Source organism: Epinephelus fuscoguttatus, linkage group LG10 (assembly GCF_011397635.1).
Source record: "Epinephelus fuscoguttatus linkage group LG10, E.fuscoguttatus.final_Chr_v1".
Classification (NCBI taxonomy): domain Eukaryota; kingdom Metazoa; phylum Chordata; class Actinopteri; order Perciformes; family Serranidae; genus Epinephelus; species Epinephelus fuscoguttatus.
Genome location: NC_064761.1, coordinates 44,002,121 through 44,021,828, shown reverse-complemented (window position 1 = coordinate 44,021,828; position 19,708 = coordinate 44,002,121). Strand labels below are relative to the sequence as shown.

General features: G+C 43.0%; 1 protein-coding gene across 4 annotated transcripts in view; it reads right to left on the bottom strand.

The window, feature by feature from the left end:
- Positions 1 to 19,708, bottom strand: part of nfia (nuclear factor I/A) — a 287,504-nt gene that overhangs the window by 160,189 nt on the left and 107,607 nt on the right. For all 4 annotated transcript variants that reach the window (XM_049588263.1, XM_049588260.1, XM_049588262.1 and 1 more), the window contains one exon: positions 9,417 to 9,945. In XM_049588263.1, coding sequence (XP_049444220.1) covers positions 9,417 to 9,945 — 529 coding nt within the window. The remainder of the gene's footprint in view (positions 1 to 9,416; positions 9,946 to 19,708) is intronic.

Genomic DNA, 19,708 nt, shown 5'->3' with positions numbered 1-19,708 from the left:
TCGGATACGTCACGAAAAAATGGGCATTTCCAGCCACAACATGGCCTTATTTATATTCATACTCATTTTTCCATAATATTTTATAGATGACGAGAATTTCAAATAAAGTCCCGAGACTTTAGGTGACTGGAGGTGCAGAGGTGAAATCAGAAGGTTCTGTTTCATGTGCAGAGTGAGTGTGTTTAGATAAGTGTGTATAAGTTTGTTGTTGTTGTTGTGAGGAAGTCAAATCAAGATGGAGTCTGGTGTGTAGCTGTGGGTGCAGACTGAGAGGACAGAGCTACTGTAACTAGTTCAGAGACGAAGCTCCAAATCTCTTTAAGAGCTCAGGAGGACGGAGGGAAGTGGGTCAGACGTCTTTATACATACACACACACACACACACACACACACACAGAGTTGCTGTTTGCTTGGGATCAACCCCGCAGGTCGTATAAGGTGAAGTGGAAACCTTCACATTCTGTAGGTATGACCGTCGTTATCTCACCAACACACTGATATCCTCCAATTGTGCTGCTGGAGACGCTTTCTTGAGAAACACGCGAGGTGAGATGAAGTCACAGAAACACTTCGACATCCTACATCTCCAGTGTGAACCACACTTTAACGTGACCCGACCGAGACACACTGAAGTCTGAACTTATTTAAACCAAATATATGAGACGGGAAATACACAAGAAGCAACAGTGTTGGAAAGAAACTGAGTGTATTTACTAAAATATGTGCTGAAGTTTAAAGTGTTTGTACTTCTCTTGAGTTTGTCCATTTTGTGCTGCTTTATATTTCTACTACTGTCACACATTTAAAGTGAAGAGAAATTTGGCTGTAATTACGAGTAACTCTCGTCCAGCGGCATCACGGGAAACGAGACAGGACAACAACAAAATATAAAGTGGCAAAAGTCCAGGTAGGGCAGGTGGGAGCGGTGGTGGACGGGTCCAGCATCCACGACTTTCACCAAGGAGGACTGTAAAGCCAAACCCTGTTCTTTTATTCCTAAACCCAACCATGTGTGTGTGTTGGCTAAACGTAACCATGTGTTTGTTGTTGAAGGGAAAAAAAAAATCAGTTGGTAGTGTTGTACCGATGTAGTGCTTTTATTTTGAAAGAGACTGTATGCAAACTGTACATTTATTTTGAAAACAGACAATGCATGTAACAGGCTGAAGTTGACACGGCGTCCCAGAACGTCAACAACCAACACACCCAGGGTACCTTGGACGCCATATGTGGATGTGGAAAGTCCATGAGCAAACGTAGACATGTGACGAGGTCACAGTGAGGATGATGTTCCGGAAATATTTCATATATATAATATTAGGAAAATAACCTATTGAAGTATTCAGACGTTCATTCTGACAAAATGTTGTACGATTCTGCAAACCACGGGTACGTGACATTTGTAGGTTCATATGTCACGGATACCCTGAAACTTTACGTTTCAACAGCGCTGTGGTTACGTGTGGTTACGTGTGGTTACGTGTGGTTACGTTTAGGCACAGAAGCAGTTGTTTGATACAGTCAGCTTATACACTACGTCACTTTAGCAACGTTGATTTGATAAGCATGAGACGTGTATGTGTTTATAGGTGATTAAAGTCATGTCTGTGTCTCTCAGCTCTGAGCCCATTGGCTCCTACTGAAGATGTAAATCTTTAAAAAAACAACTGTATAGTTTCATCAGGCTCAAACAGCTGCTCACTGTACGGTAATGGTGGAGGATCCCAATACGTCTTTCACCACTACACAACAAAGCAGCTGAAGAAAGAAAGACAGGAAGTTACCACAAGTCTTTTACTCCTCCTCTAAAAGCTCCAATCAGCTCGTTCATCGTCCACAAGCAAACACGTGAAGTCAAACGGCGTGATGCGTCTGAAGGGAAGACGTCAGCGGACTGAAACCACCTCTGAAGTGATTCTGCTGCAGAGCCACTAACTTTAATGTAAAACTCATTCTATCAAACTTTTATGATTCCATCTCTCTAATTATGTTTAATTGACTTTACTGCCCACATAAATATTATCTCATCTGTAATAAACGTTAACATCTTTATTTCAGGCTGTGTGAGGGTTTTAAATCACAGACGCAGAGGAGACAAAGTGCCGCAGTCGACCTCTTCCCACCTTTTGTTCACAAGCAGCCGCACGCTTCCAACCAACCCACCCTGACCACGCCCCCTGAGCTCTGTGTGTGTGTGTGTGTGTGTGTGTGTGCATTGTTAAAGGGGGGGATGTTTATCCTAGAGGTTAAACGGCCTGATGATAGGGGTCACGACCTCCAAGCTGTGACCTCCGACCTTTCAGCACGTGTTGAGCGTTCCTGTGATAGTGTCACCCGCCGCTGCCGCCATGGGTGAGCTCGTAAATCAGTGAGAGGAGGAGAAGGAGAGGGGGAGGTGGCAGGGGTTGACCTTTGACCCCTAACTTGTTCCTGAGAACACACACATACACACACAGCAACTGCTCAGATGTATGAATGGAGGGCTGCTGTCTGTGTGTGTGTGTGTGTGTGTGTGTGTGTGTGTATGTGTGTGTTCATGGTTGACTGCAGTCAGTGAGAGTCTGTTAATTTGAAAAGCTCCACCTGTTAGACACCCAGCAGCTACTTCCTGTTCAGCTGTTTGCTGAACTTTGCAGCGGTACAAGTGCACGCCGATCGAGCGGCAGACAAGTTTCATGTTTTCAGTCGTCTTGGTTACATAAAACTGTTGCATTTAAATAATAAACTGAATTAAAGATCATAAAAACCTTTCACTTTTTAACCAAATGACCTTTTGTCCATAAACGACCAAACCAGTGCAACATGAATAAAAACCTCACATGCAGCTCGTCCACAAGGTTTTGGTTAAATCTTCATAGAAGTCAACACATCCTGTCTTGTGTAACATTTAACCCAGACCACCATCTTCATTTAACGTTAACACAAAGTGTCCAAACACAAGCATCAGAACATGACTGCTGCTGAAAGCTGTTTCACGCTGACATTCAGCATCAACATTTTGTGACTCTGCAGAAACAGTTTTTAAAAAGTTTCTTATTGTTTTATTAAAAAATCTTATCTAGCCATTAAAGATGCAGTCAAGGCCTCCGCACACTGAGCCTGTTTTTTCGCCTGAAATTGTCGCACATCTAAAAATAAATAAGACCTCGTATTGTGTCGATTACATTTGCACACTGAGTCAGTAACTTTCATCCGCCATTAAAATATTTTTCGCCTCCGTCAGAGTCTTTAGAGACGTTTGACCAGGACTCAGTGAAGCTACTGTCAACAGGTCAGATAGTAATATTCAGGTGGATGATGATGAAGAGGATGAGGAGGAGGAGGAGGATAGCTCCGCCCCTTCAGTTGTGGTGGACAGAGGCAAAGGAGGAAATGTGTCTTTTTATTTCATTAGGTAGTGCGAATTTTCATAACATATAGAACAATAAAACTCATCAGACTCAGTGTGCAAAGTTTCTGTGCTAACGTTTTTATTTTTGAAAGACGGATTAAAAGAAACACATTCGAACAAAACGAACTCAGTGTGCAAAGGCCTTTAGTGACTCTAATCCAAAACACTTTTTGTGAAATTCAATGAATATGTCCTCTCCTTGTGTCTCCTGCCGGGATATGGCATGAAAAGTTCTATTTGTTACCAAGACACTGCTACGTTTTCTGCCAGAATACACTACCATGAAAAGCACTCATTTTTTACCAAGATATCACCGCGTTTCCTTCCAAGGTGTGACACAAAAAGCTCTTATTTTTTAACAAGACTCAATTCAGATTCAATTCAGCGAGCCATTGTTGGTTTTCCAGCGGCTTTTTGGCCTCCAAACGTGGGTTGTTTTTGATCAAGACGTCGCTGCTTATCCTGCTGGAACTGTGCCCCCAAAACTGGGTATGTTAAGCTAAAACATGATCTTTTCCTAATCATAACCAAGTGGTATCTGTGCCCAAAAAACACATTTTTGTGTGTCTGCTACATAATACTGTGCAAATGTGGTGTATCTGTGGTTTGCAGAAACGTACTACACCATCATTCTCTCTGGCGACTGGGTTGTGAAATAATGGAAGGTAAAGTCTTCAGACAGGGCTTGAGTGCCACAAACCTGTGCTACACATCATCGTACTTCCTGAACCCTGCGGACAAAAACAGTCTCTACAGGAGCTGAAACACTGACACACAGCTGCAGGTCACCAGACTAAATGAATAAATGTTTTGCTGCAGAAATGAAAATGAAGACAAACTAAACTCTGCTTCATACGAAGTTTAAACCAACTTCAGGTTTTGTGTCTTTGAGGTTTTAACATCCTGCTGCTGAACACTCAGAGGATTAAATAATAAATGGTTGGTGGTGCGCTGCGGTTTCTACTGGCAACACTGTTGGGTCTTCAGCCACCTCCGCCCCCCCTCCACCCTGAGTCAGTGGTATGGGGATGAATTTAATTACCGAGTCGAGCTGCCCTGACAGACCCCGCCTCCGGCCCTGGCAGCCCTGAGGTCAGTCCGCCTTCACATGGCTTTTAATCAACGCCGCCGCTCCAGAAAAGCTCCGCTGCCTTAAATAAGAGGCAGGACGAAACCTGATCCTCCTGCAGCCCAGACCGGGAGGAGGAAGAGGGGAGAGAGGGGGGAGCTCGTCTCCCTCTCACCTCTTTCAGAAGAGACTAAATCCTCAACGCTCTGTCGTGAAAAGGCTTCAACATCCTGCATCAAATATAAAACCTAAATTTAGGAAAAGAGAAAATTAAAACAAACATATTCTCGAGCATTTCCACCACAAATGATCCCCTCTGTGTTTCTGTAGCTGATCCAGACAGAAACCTCACTGACGCTTTCTCACTTTGGGCCAAGAATCAGAGCTTTTCCGACTGAGCGTCCACCTCAGAATAAAACCACAAACCAGCCACTGCAGCAGCGTTTCAGCCTCCAAACCTTTTTCCTCTTGGACTGAAGGGAGCTCAGTGTGAACCTGCACACAGCTGATTACTGCGACCGCACAGTGAAAACACACACACGAGGGCTGAGAGGCTATCTGGACGCAGAGCAGGAGAATGGGAGCAGTCTTTGGGCTCAGAGAGGCTTTAGTCTGCGAGAAGGAAATGATTGTAATTAAGGCTCAGGGACGGCGATCTTTCCAGAGCGCTCCGAGTGTTTGTGTCTGCTGACAGATCGCAGATGAAACTTAACCTCCACAAAAACAGGACGAGACCTGAAGGAACATCTAAAATTAAAAACACCTTGTTTTCCAAAAACACATCTCCGTATCACATCATGTTTTTAGATGTTCTTACACAAATAAGCTCCGTCTCTCTCTGAACCCTCACAAATACAGTTTCTCAAAAGACAGTGAAACAAATCTGAACAAATTAAACTATTAAGTATTTTTCAGACATAAGTGTCAGTGTCTTTGAACGGGAAGGAGAACTGTGGCATTTAGAAGCAGTTCTGGAGCTTTCAATCATGTCACATGATCTTCCTCTCTTTTCTGACCACTGTTTCAAAAACAGTCTTAAAGGTATTTAAACCAGTTCAGGTCAAAGATCCATGACGAGACAAAAACAGTTTCAGAACGTCACAGAGAAAGTGTCAGTGGTGTGAACTGGCCGGTCTGAGCTCGACTCAAGCCGGCTGATGGCGTTACCTGACACTCAGCTGGTCAAATGGCCGGTGGCTGGTTTTAAAGCACATCACCTGTTTCAAGAGCCAATCAGCTTGTAGTGAAGTCCGCAGGTCAAGTCAAAATGACCACAGACGGCGTATTGGCTTGCTGCAGCAGGTCTGTCCTCACGGTGTGCTGGTGTCAGACGGTGGGTTGCTGCTGCTGGCTGTATGTGCTTATGCCCCGCCCACACACACACTGACACTGACTGATGAATTGGCGCTGGTTATTTATATTATTGTGGCGTATTGATTATGAATACAGTCCATCTGATGCTGGTTGCACGTTTCAAATCATCTCGTCACAAATGTTGGGTCTGAACTGGACTTCAAAATGAACTCAACTTCTGCACCTGCTGGAGATCATGTGACACAACTTAAAGGCCCACAGCTGCTGTCTGACGGACCTCGAGGTCCACATGTATCAGTGGACTTTTATGTCTACACATGACGTGCGCGGTGTCCTCCTGCGTCTTATGATGACGTTTGTGTGAATTTACACAGTTTCTGCGTGCTGGATGCAAACACTCTTTTACAAAATAAACTCATAACCTCTATAAAATACCTAATTTTTACATTTATTTCCTTTTGCAACAAAAACACGTGGTTAGGTTAGAAAACAACATCATGGTGTGGCACAGGAAATTAACAGCGAGCTCCTGGGTGAAAGTCCGTGGCTTTTTGGACCCATCAACCTCCCCTCGCTCCCTCCCTCCTTTGCTCCTGCAACAGGGACGATCAAGCTCCTTATTTCATGTTCTTACTGCCGGTGTTTCAAACTGCCGCCATCTGGTGGCGTTATAAACTTATGATGCCCGGCGGCGTATCACACCACAACGAGAGGAGCCTTTTGGTGTTGGTGTCTGACGCCAAAATCACTGATAAAAAGGAGATATTTAACGCCTTGGAAATGAGAACAGGCTGGTTTCCCAGCTATCGATTCCAACGTCAGGGGAGTAGCACCAAATTCTGGGCCCTACGCATGAGCATTCTCTTTGGGGCCACCGTCCCTTTAACAGTTTCTTTTCCTTTTCTTTCTTTCTTTCTTAGTTGATTTCCTGTTCTTGGGGAAGACATGTTAGTTGGTGCTCAGGAAGCAAAAGCAGTCACTCACTCGGCTCTCGCTGCGCACAGAGACAGATCCTAGTGCAGCGGCAGACTAAAGCGTTTTGGGGGCCTCAGAACGCGCCCACCGTTTCTTTTATAGAAAGGTCAGTTTTCCGACCATTTTACTCAGCCAATTGTAATTTAGTTACGTTACTGATTACTGAATAAAATTTAAAAAAAAAAAAAAAAATGTTGCATTCCAGGTTTTTCTCACTTTTCGCCTGACTATGACACCCCTGTTCAACGTCATTAATGAACTATGAAATTTAAGAGAAATGAAATTGAAGTTTTTTATTAGAAACAGGTTGAAATATTCTCAGATTCTTCTTAGAGAATTAAATGTTCAGGACTGGAATGATAAGAAGGACATGTCAGTATTATCCTGGTTAAGGAATCTGAAAGTGGAGCTTGTGAATAATGTCACCTGGCTGTCTGGAAACTGTCCTCATTTTTCAAGAAAACTCTAAAGCTCCAACAAACTTAGAGCGAGCTCTGTGCCAAGCACTTAAACTGTCTGCCAAACACCTCCTCTACATGCTCGCTGCTGCACGCGCAAATATTCCAACCAGCCAAACTATTTTCCCGTGGAATCAGTTGGAAATCGTGGAAACGTGCTGAGCAATCGCTCCGGAGATAATTGTGTTTTTTTTTAAACCTGAAAGGTGTGCCAGCTTCACCCAGAACTCCCCGACCTGCTCCGCTCTCAGAGAGGCCGCCGGGGTGACGAGGTTCTGGCACAGACCGTCCTTTCTCCTCAGACTTCTGCTTTACTGACCGCTGATGAAATTATGCCTGTCTGCAGCTGATAACATGTTTGTCTCAGAGACAGAGAGCAGTTTGCTGTGAGAGGAAGGTGCGTTTTCATCCTCAAACTAACAGATAAACAAGTTTCATCGACACGAAGACGAGGACTTGGACCCTAAAAGATACTTTCTGAAAAAAATCTGCAGAATTCAGCTTATTTACAGCAGAAATCAACGTGAACAAATATTTGAGAGAAATGAGAGTTTGTATCTTGACGCAGAAAAGGAAAATTGTGGCAGATGGAGTTTAATCATTTGTCTTGGTCTTCAGATTTCTATTTGTTTCTCGGACTTGTTGTCTGCCGTGGCTCAAAAGTCGAGTCACTCAATTTCTGCAACTACTGAAGACCATCTGATTCGACTGAAAGGTCCAAAAGCAGTTTCCAACAGCTGATTCCAATGTCAACAAAGAATGTAGAAGCTCACGGAAAATATTTGATGATGACTTTAAATCTGAGCCTCTCTACGGTCCTGTAACATTCACCTAAAACACCTTTCCAAGCCATGTCCAAAGTAAACTGAAACACAATGGGACCATATCATAAAGCAGAAAATAAACATTTTCCATGTGTTTCTTTACGGTTTTGTTCAGGCGCTTATTATTTGTACCAGCCTGTTTACCCTGTAAGAAGTTTAATTCCACTGTGGCTCTTCGGAGTGTCACTGACTACAAGACCCATAAGCCTTTGCGGCCTCTGTGGGCCACTTAAATGGCTTCTAATCCAGAAAATGTCAGTGAAGCACGTCCCTTCAGCTCAGGCTCTGGTTGGCTTTGGAGGCCATAGCAACAGCACTGGAAGGCTCCAACTGGCTCAAGTGAGGTGTCAATCAAAAGGTCAGGGGTTTGCTGCCAGTCGGTTTGTGTACATGCAGAACTGGAGAAATTATGGATCATATCTGGAGAAATATAAACATTTGAATCAATGCAATGGCAGTTCTTGGATATCTACGGATGTAATAATGTGTTTAAATGTTTCGCTGGATTTAGATCATCTGGAAGTGTGTGTTTACTGAGCCTGCTGTACCTTAAAATGTTCAGCATTAATGACACCGCAACGAGCGTAGCTTTCAAACGATGAGTAAACCACTTAAACAACAACAAATACAGCAGCTGTTACCTTAGGAGGGCCCACAGGCGGGCTGCCTGATTTCTAACAGTAAATCCCTCAAGGAATACAGACCGACGTCTACTGGATTGCACAACATTATATATCTGCTTGTAAGGTTAGCTAACATAACATGTTATGGTAAAAAAAAAAACATAACAAATTTGTGGACCAATTTCATCCACAATCCAACTACAAATCTGAGAGAAGCTCCAACAGAACAGCCGAGACAAACCAAGAAGACACGCCAACAGTTCTGGATGTTCAGTAAAGGAATATAATTCAGTTTAGATGCAAGTTAAATGCTACAGGTATTAGAAATATTAGGGATACAAGTCGATGACTTGAGTCATCAGTCGAGAAGATACAAAGTCAAGTGGAGTCACTGCACTTTCTTTTCTTGTAGAAAAATATTTTAAATAAACTTATAGATAAGAAAAAGCATGAATCAATGAACCACAAGCACCAGTTAATACAGCAGAGATGAACTGATACAAAGCCAGACGCCAAACCACCTGCGATGATCCGACACTTTTCAGTCTCACACACAATAAAACAACAACAGGACAGTGGAGCGTCAGTGGTCGTGTGTTGTTGGTGTGACGTTCAACATACACGTTTCTCATGTTTGCATTCGACGTTCATCACAGTTGCACCTTCACAAAGACCAAACAAAGAGCTGCAGCTGCTCAGCAACCCTTCACACACACACACACACACACACACACATAAAGAAGAAGAGATTGTGGGACTTACCTGTGTGCACGAAATAGGCCAGGTAGAGATCCAGCTCCTTGACTGAAACTCCAATGTGATGTGGCTGCACACACAGGGTGGGGTTCGAACACTGAGGAGACTTTACCAGCCTCTCCCCGTCAGTACTTTCGAGGGGAATCCCTTTGAATAAAATCACCATGACCAGGTCCAGCCTCCACACTTTGTCCGCCTGGCGCAGGCAGTCGATCCTCCTCATCTTGCCCTTCTGGTCGGGGTTGGACAGCACGCAGCACGGCGGCTTCTTCCCCGTCACCGTCAGCACAAAGTCCTCCCTGAACTCGGGCCGGATGTCCTTGCGCAGTTTGGCCAGGAGGCGTGACGCCCACTTCTGTTTGACCTCGGGCTTCTCGCCCAGCAGCTCGTCCTTCACGGCGCGCTCCTCCTCCTTGGACATGCGCTTCTCGTGCTTCTTGAAGTACTTCCTCTTGCGGGCCTGCAGGTTGAACCATGTGTAGGCGAAGGCCCGGACGTGGGGCAGCAGGGCTTCGATGAAAGGATGGAATTCATCCTGAGGGAGGGACGGAGAGGAGAGATGTGGTGAGAGGGCGAGGGAGCAACGTGTCACTGCAACAATCAATTCAACACACAATGGCTCTTTCTCTATTACTTGTAAAGTCGATTTAAGGTTGGAAAAATTATCTTATCCCGCTCTAACAGTATCACATAAATATTGTGTATATCTTCATTACAGCAGTACGATAACCGCAGCCTTCTGTCAGATACAAATGTTTCGTAGCATCATTTCACACAAACATGTCTGGTGTTTTTGGAAATGACCTCCACTAAACTTTAAAAGAAACTTTAAAGGAGCAAAGTTCGGCTGCACAGTCTGAAGTCTGAAATGAGCGAGGTTGAGAACTTTTAGTGGAGATACAGTAATTACTTCTAAAATCTGTTGTTTTCTTAAAAGATGCCAGTGTGGTGAGATCAGTTCAACCAATGTTCAATATAACTCAGCTGCTTTCAGATTTCTTCCAAACATGGAGTCAATATCTGAAAACTGCAGAGAAATGAGCGGAGAATTCCCAAAATGATCCTAATTTAGAAATTTTAGTGGTTTTAGATTCAAGAGCAAAAAAGACAGGAAGGAGAGAGGAAGAAAAAACGGACACAGAAAGATGAAAATACACAAAGAAGAAAGCGACTGACATAAAAAAGGAGGGCAGGAGAGGGTGAGGAGACAGAAAGACGAGCAGAAAGCACAGAGGGAATAAAGGACGAGAAGAAGAATGAGTCAAAGAAAGAAAGCAGGGAAGTAGCAAGTCCACACGGAGGGATAGAAGGACAGAAGCAAAGAAGAACAACTCAGAGAGGGAGAGAAAGAAACAGGATGTAAAACGAACATATGAAGAACATATGGGGTTAAAAAAGGAAGGGAAGAAGCAATGAAGAAAAGAAGGAAAGTACCAATTACAAAAAGAGGAAGGTGGAACAAAGAAGGGAGTGATGAAGGAAAGATAAAAAGGAAGCAAAGAAAGAATACATAAGGAAAGAAAGTGGGAATTATAGTACAGAGAGAACAAGACGAGAAAAAGGGACAAAGGAAAGAGGGAAGGAAACAAGGAAGTAGAGCAAAAAGCACAGAGGAAATAAAGGGAGAGAAGAGCTGGGAAAGTAGCAAGAACACAAGGAAGGATAAACGAATGGAAGCAAAGGAGAAGGAGGGAAAGAAACAGAGAAGGACAGAATGGCTCAGAAAAAATTAAACAAATAAATACAAAAGAAAACAGAAAACAGAAAACAAAGGAGTGAAGAAGGAAAGATAAAAGGAAGCAAGGAAAGATGGAAATGCACAAGGAAGGGAGGAAACAAAAATGAGGGAGGAGAAAAAGAATGACACAAAGAAGGAAACTAGAAAGCAAGTACACAAGGAAGGATAAAGAACAGAAACAAAAAAAAATACCCAAGGAAAGCAGGAAAGGAAAGAGGGAGTGAAGGACGAAAGGAAGGAAGGAAGGACAGAGTGAAGAAACAGAATAGAAAGCAAAAAGCACAGAGAGAATGAAGGAAGAGAAGACGAATGACACAAAGAAGGAAAGTAGCAAGTACACAAGGAAGGATAAAAGAACAGCAGCGAGAAAGAAGGAAACAAAAAAGGAGAGAAAGAAGTAAATCACAGAAGTCGATCACAGGGCGTCTCGTCAACGTCAGATTTGTCGGTCTGTCTTCGTCTCTGTCTGTCTGTCTCTCGGGGCCACACAGACTCTTCAGTGTCAGTTCAGCCTGTGTCGCCTCTTTCTTGGCTCTCAGGCAGGAATGTGGGTCTGTTGGTGGGGGGGGTGGGGGGGTCGTCTGCCAGCCCCGAAAAAACACCAACCGACCAAAATCCCACCAACCAAACAACCACCCGACAACCCAGCGGCAGCCGAGCAGAGTGAAGCCGCCACAAACACAAACAGTGGCGCTGCGATTGCACCATGTGGAGGATTAAAGGTGTATTAAAGGTGCATTATGTGGCGTTTGGCTGATGAGAGCTGCGCAGTTATTAAGGGTGGGAATGTGGTTAGACGGCATGTCGTGGATTAGACCCAATTTGGGGTTGGTTACACCTGCTCCCCCCTCCTCCTCCCAAACCCCCCAAACCACCACAAAACCAGGCTTATCCAGACCAGCCCGAGCAGGAAATGAACACATTAGAGTGAAAGAGAAAAGTGTTTCTTTACTGCGCAGTGTCACAACACGTAGACGACGGGCTGAATGAAACGCAGACAGGCCGAAGAGAAACAAGCAGCAGAGGGAGGAGTTAAAGGTGGAGACGTAACGGAGAGGAAGAGCTTCCAGTTAAAATGTTATTGCAGCTTGTTGAGGCGATAAAAAGCACAGTCTCCACAAACCCAGAGGCCGCTGAGGTGAGCAGATGTGCTCCGACACTTTGTGTAAAATTCAGCTGATGTAACGTCACATTGTTTTAGCGGCGCTCTCCGTCACATCACAGCCGAAACCGACAATGCACTCCAAAGTTCAAACTGAGAAGCATGTTTTTACTAGAACAAGGTTCTGTCAGCATGAGGAGATAATTAGCTTTCAATCCATTTCTTTTCAGGAAGTTTCTTTTTTGTTGTGATTAAGTTTTTAATTTTTTTTTTCATCTTTGTTTTTTATGCCTCAGTTTCTGAAAACATGGATGCTTCACACGCAGAAGATCTATACAATCAGCACAGTGAGGTCACACTGACCTTTGACCTTCAACCACAAACCTCTAATCAGTTTATTCTTCAGTCTAAGTGGACGTTTGTGCCAAATTTGGTAGAAAAGAATCCCTTAAGGTGTTCTTAAGGTATCTTGTTTACAAGAATTAAGACGGATGCAAGGTCACAGTGACCTTTGTTCACCAAAATCTAATCAGCTCATTGTTGAAGGCAAGTAAAAGTTTGTGCCAACTTTGAAAAAAATCCCTAAAGGTGTTCGTGAGATAGTACATTTACAAGAATGAAACGGATGCAAGGTCACAGTGATGTCAAACTTTGACCACCAAAATGTAATCGGTTCTTCATTGAGTCCAAGTGGACATTTGTGCCAAACTTGAAGAAATTCCCTTAAGGTTTTCTTGAGATATGGTGCTCACAAAAATGGAACATACGGATGGACAGAAAACACAATGCCCTTCAGCCACAGCTATTTCTGGCGCGGTGGCATAAAATCACAAACCAAAAAAAAAACAACCACAGTACAAAAAAAAAACAAGAGAAAAAGCCAAACCTTGGTGGCGGCCCGACCCTGACATGTAGCCAAAGATCTCCATATAGTGTTAGCACAGTGCATGGATCCATAATTTAGTAATAAATAGAAATGGTAATGACAGTAGTTCCATGGTTTTATCCAGCGTGTGTGTGTGTGTGTTGATTGTGTTTTAATTTTAATGAGGAGGTATCATTTAAGAGCAGCACAAAGCTTGCCCCCAAAAAGTTACTTGCCTTCCCAACACATGTGCACAGAAGTAACTGTAACCAAATCTGAGAGAAAGGTGCAGTTTGGATGTTCCAGGGACTTTTCTGGAAATGAGTGTCAGTGTTGTCGCTGCAGGCAGGATGTTTGTACAGAGAGTAATGCACCAAAATTCGTACATATCCCACGTAATATGAGCCAGTAATTCATGAATAACCCAAGTAGTTTGGGAGGCTGAGATCATGTGACCAGCGTGCTGATGGGAGTAAAGATGGAAGTAGTCCTGAATGGTCCCAGTTACGAGGAAGGTCGGGTGGCTGATGGTCACAAAACACAGGACTTTCCCCAGGAGACCGATGTTCGCAACAGTGTGAACTTTAAGTCAATTTATGGTACGTCGTCACCATGTTTCTGTTCCTAAACCTAACCTCTGTAGCTTTACGTTAATTACGTAACTGTAGGTCACGAACCTAGCATCATTAATGGGGCGATAATTTATAGGATTTCATATGCACCGCTGTTTCGTAGGATATCAAATGAACAAATGTTCGAGGATACGTTGCTGCAGGTCACGGCACTACGACTGAAAAAGCTAGGAAAGTCTTGAATTGGGAAACAAGTCACATTAATTCTAGAGCTCAATTCAAATATCGCAATACTTGGTTTGAGAAATATAAACTTGTGTTTCTTAAAAATCCTTTTTTCTTTCTTTTTTTCAAATACTAAAATTCATCTAAATACAAGCAGCCACACGTGACGCACTTTGTTTAATTAAAACATGGTCTTAAACTACGATTTCAAGGAGAAATTACAGGATCAAAGAACAAGTCAACAATTATGAATTTGACTTTTTTTGGTACATGACAGTCAAAACACAATTGAGAAATTAGACTTGAAGGTTCAGTCACAGAATAAATAACATTATATCTGAGTTCTTGCATATTTAAGCTCCTCCATTAAAGATTGTGTGAATAATATCTGAACCTTTCCATTTATTTCTCTTCAGTAATAAACGAGCTGAAGCAGAATTCGTGTTGAGCAGATCCATCAGATTACTTTCTCGCAGGTTTTTAATTTTAATCTAACTTTGTCACCACATGTTGATGATAAAACAATAAAATAAGACCGATGGAGTGGAGAGCTATAGTGTGCTGAGATGAATGCAAATAAATGGAAAACAACGGCTGCCAGGAAAAAACAAGACTGCATGAATGTATGTGTAATACTTCTGATTACATTAGATCTGTAGTAAATGTTGATATGGCCCTATAAATACGCTTTGTTTTTGTCCTGAGGGTTTGGACGCTGGTCTGTGGTGACGCTCACTGGAAACCTGTCATTTCAGTTTGTCCGTCTAAACACAGACAGACGGACAGAAAAACAAGTTTCATCACGAGAAACAACGACTGACAAGAAAAGAAACAAGTGGAGAGCAGAGAACACAGACGGACAGAAAACATCTTCATGGAACATTTCTTATTTGGATAAAACTCCTCAGAGGGTAACTGAGCAGGCCGGGGGTGGAGAGGGGAGACAAGGGGGGAGGAGGGCCTCCAGCCTCCCTCCTGCTCCTCCTCCTCGTCCTGAGCCACGTATTGAAAAAAAACACACTCGACTATTCATAGATCAAAGAGGCTCACACACATCTTGATACGTGCAAAAGCCTTCACTGCAAAAATCTCCCTCTTATCAAATACTTTCTGTTCGAGTCCTGAAAACTTCTTAAAACAAGACAATATAAAAATGGTGAAGCTGCGCTGCATTCAAGAACAATATAACTCAGTTTAAGGAACAAAAAGAGAAGTTAGAATATTACTGTTGTTGCAGATGCTTTCACTGTAAGTGGCTCAGTGTGCATAAAAATATTTCAACCTGTTTCCAACAGAAATCATCTTTTTGCAACGACTAGCCATGAAGGCCAAATCACAGTTTCTGCATCCGCCTGTCTGCGAGGGTCTGATTTGGTTGCATCATCCTCGCATGTCCCTGGACTCCTGTGCAGACGTGCACGTGCAGCCCATGTTGTGTGACTGTGCGGACTGTAGACATAGCAAGCGCGCCAACTACGCATGCTCCCTTCTCTTGCGCCACACTCCAGTCCAGACCAAAACACTGGTTTCAAGCCAGCAGCAGCCGCCTCACCACAGTGAAGTTAGTTTGAAGTTAGATATCTGACATTTACTCCAGACCCAACAGCATCGTTTAGTGCACCCCATGCTGGCAGCTGGAGGACCGTGAGCTCACTTCCCGGCTCTCCCCTTTTCTGCTGGAGGCTGAAGCGGACCGTCAACTATGAATAGAACCGTGTCCGCTTCCGCGTGACCTCAGCTCTCCACGGACATTCAATGCAAAAGGTATCTCCAAGCCTTACGTCTGCTGGTATCTGCACTAGAATCAAGAACAACTGAAGTTGGTTTCATGACAAAGTAATTCTCAGGAATATTCTCACAGCACTCACAAACATTTTCACTGCAAGAATCCTGAAGTAGCTCAGTCTTTAAAAGCCTCGTCCTCTTATGACGCGAAAAAATATTTACCCTGTTTCCAACAGAAGTCACCTTGTTCTAAGTACTTTCAATAAACTGGAGCCTGCTGGTCGCCAGTGTCGGGCAGTAACGTGTTGCCATAACAACATTCCTTTTCCCAGTAATGAGTCGTTACAAAAACAAATAACTCGTTAAATTCCTTTTGTTTTCACTGCACTACTGATTTGGAATCCAACAATTAATCACGTCCCAAAAATCATTTTTGTAATTAATGTATTTACAAATCAGTTGTAACGTATCCAGATGCACTTACAATAGTCTAGTCCCATTTGTCTTGAAAAACTCACTACAGATGGTCCGAAGCCTCCTCTCTTCAAATATAATCCAGTTTTTAGTCCATAGTGAATTATTTGCTCTCCAGCTCTGCGTTTTCGTGACCACACATGCTTATACCCAATTTGGACAACTATCTCTCTATCTAACCATCTATCTCTGTCTCTATGTTGATCTATCTTTCTTTCTCAAATACGTCATAAAGTTTGTTGTTTTCCAAGAGATCAACATTGTGCCCGTGCTCTCCTTTTATACTGTTTGGCCAGCGGACACACTTGAAGCTGGGTGAACACATTCAATGAGGGTAGAGTCCAGAGCGAGCCTTTCGCCAGGTGTGGTGAGCGCTGTGGCAAATGTGCACGTCCACATTGGGTAGAAACGTGTGGTCATGAAAACATCAAGCTGGAGGACAAATAACTCATTTTGGACTAAAAACTCAACTGTATTTGGAGAGAGGAGACTTCCAACCATCAATGGTGAGTTTTTCAAGAAAAGTGGATTAGACAGGAATAGTGTCTCCAGGCACGTCCTTGCACAAGAATCAAGAACGATGAGAGTTATGAGCTGATTAGCTTCAGTTACAAGTTGAAATATTCGGACAGAACGGGCAGATGTTGACGTGTTTCAACACAAATCGACTTCTTTTAAGAATATTCTAGAGTCAAGTGTCAGTTTTCTTGATTTCAGAGCAGCAGTCCATCTTATTTGTTAGTTTTCATCATACTGACACTAAATACTGTCACTAAGATTCTCAAATTTTTGGTACTTACGGTAAGAAAACTAAAACTTTAATACGCCCTGCAAGTTAAATCTGCAGTTTGGAGTTAAAGGACAAAGACTCTGTTTTTTAAGTTCTTCTTATGTCAAGAATTCTCATGTTAGTCCGTCTCTCAACACTGTCTGACTTCCTGTCTGTGTCTGACCTCACAAATGTATAGTTTCATGTTTAAAGGACACCTGAAAGCAGGTACACTGAGGTCCAGAGATGAAGGTGACCCGGGCCAGACAGAACGCTGGGAGTATTCAACATTTTTATTTAAATTGTTCCTATTCCTGCTGGTTTAGGTAGTTTAATTGGGTGTGGATTTTAAAGTATAAACCCTCTTGATATTCTATATTTTTCTTACAGTCTTTAAATCCCATATTTAGACCCAAACCAACAACATTACTCCGTCTCTCGACACTGTCTGACTTCCTGTCTGTGTCTCTCAGCTCTGAGCCCATTGGTTCCTACTGAAGACGTAAATCTTTAAAAACACAAATATTTGCTCAGCCGGCCACAAATTTCTTTCAGCGCTGATATTTGGTTGACTTAAGGCTGTGTCAGGCGACTCAAATTTAATGACAGGACAACGTCTAATGCCAACTAAACCGATGCAGAACGCTGACCACAGATGACGTAGACATTTTGTTGGTTTTAAGTTGTGTTGTTAAGTAACCAAAATCAACATCTCCAAATGTCCCGTGCCAACGCCATGTGGACGTGGAATAATGACAGAACAAAACCCACTGTCCACAAAATGTCACAATGTTAACGTCCAGACAACGTGAAACACTGAAATATCGTCAACCCGATTTTCATTACAACCTTAATTTAACGTCTGTCTGCCAATCAGTAATCTCCTCAAACAGCTGATCACTGTAGTTTTTATCAAACAGGAGGAAATAATGACTTGGACGGGGACTATTTTCAGCAGTGGATTAATCCACATTCGGTGCTCTAGGGAGTAACAGTGTCAGCGGAATGGTGGGTCACAATAAAGTGTGATCATGGTCATGATCATGTGACCCAGTGACACAGTGTGGCTCACTGATGTGCTTTTAACAACAGTGGAGGACGAAGAGACATCAGTCCGTAGATACACACACTGCACACTGTGATGTCGCGATAAATGTGCAAACAAACATTTAGCCAATCCCCATGAATTCAGCACGACATTGCAATTTTGTCCAATCACCACGACTTCAAGGCAAATCTGACCAATGATCATAGTTTCCTGTGAGTGTCTCCAATCATAGCAGTCCCCCTCATAACGTCACCAAACTCACTTCCTTGTTTCTGGCAAGAAAACAAACATCAGTGACAGTGTTTGAATTTTGCATTGGAGCCAGAGTTTGGAGCCACTTCTACTGGAGTCCATGGAGCCGACACGGCAAGTTCCACTACAACCCGTCATGTCTTTGTTGTTTGACCGAAAAATCCTTCCACCAGACTATAAAAGACACATTACGTGATGTTGAATGATGTTTTTTTGAATCGACATGTAAGCGTTGGTTTTATTTGTTATTGGTCTCCAAACAGATCATGGCTCTGTCATTTAGGGGAGAAGGATGGGATCAGTACTGCACTCTGGCTCTGATGCAAAATCCAAACACCGTCACTGACGTCATGTCCTTTTGGCTTTTATAGATTCCGTGGTCTCTGGTTATGAAGACGCAGACACGTGCAACACGAACATCTCACAATTACCAATAAAATCACTGCATAAAACCACACAAGGTGATTCTCTGATGTTCTGCATGAAAGCGGGGGTAAACTGTTTTGCACCATGTGAAACTCTGGTGCAACACAAACACTTTAACCACAAAGCACACCAACATTTGTTAGTTTTCATCATACTGACACTAAATACTGTCACTAAGATTCTCAAATTTTTGGTACTTACGGTAAGAAAACTAAAACTTTAATACGCCCTGCAAGTTAAATCTGCAGTTTGGAGTTAAAGGACAAAGACTCTGACAAAGAGCGGCTGAAACTTGTGGACAAGAAACAAGACAAATCACCACAATGCATCTACTGCATGTGCTGAAAGAATCAAGGTGAGTTAGCCTGAATATGCAGGTTGGTGGTGACGTGAGTGTAAAATCACAAACTCAGAGCAGTGCAGTTTTAATCTCACCGAAACAGGCTGCCTTCGATTTTTAAAGAGCGAAACAAAAAAGAAACTATTTTTTCAATTTTCACCTCCTCCCTCAATTTTGCTGCAAAACAAACATCACAACATGCAGCACAATTTTTTGAAAAGCTGCTACAAAATCAGACACTTTAGGCCGCAACAATCCCAAAACCTCGACATCCTGGAGGGACTGAGAGAATCTACTGTTTGAGTCTGAACATGTTGACAAGAAGAGTGTGAAGATCTCCACTTTGAAAACAACCTTTCAAGTTCAACCTAAGGTTTTGTGTTAAGATATGTTTAAAACTACAGGAAGTTGAGGAGGAGTTTTTTTTACAGCTGTCAGAAAATCTTCCTGTCAAATCTTCCCTGTCAGATTAAACCTTCAGCTCAGAGCTCTCACACTAAAGAGGAAACTGTATCTACGGGCTGCGCATTACAGCGCCAGCTGCATTGCTTTTTTTTTTTTTTTTTTATAAATATATATATATATAACATTGTTCACCCTCCCTTGTCAAGGGGTCTGAATACAGCACATTGTTTCTTCTTGGAGACGGTCCAGGCGAACGGGTTTGTCTCCAAAAGCGCCTCCAGCCGCTCTGCAGCCAACCTGCAGCCGCTTTCTGAAATCTCACTCCAGGACGGCCGAGAACGCTGCCTTTTGTTATTT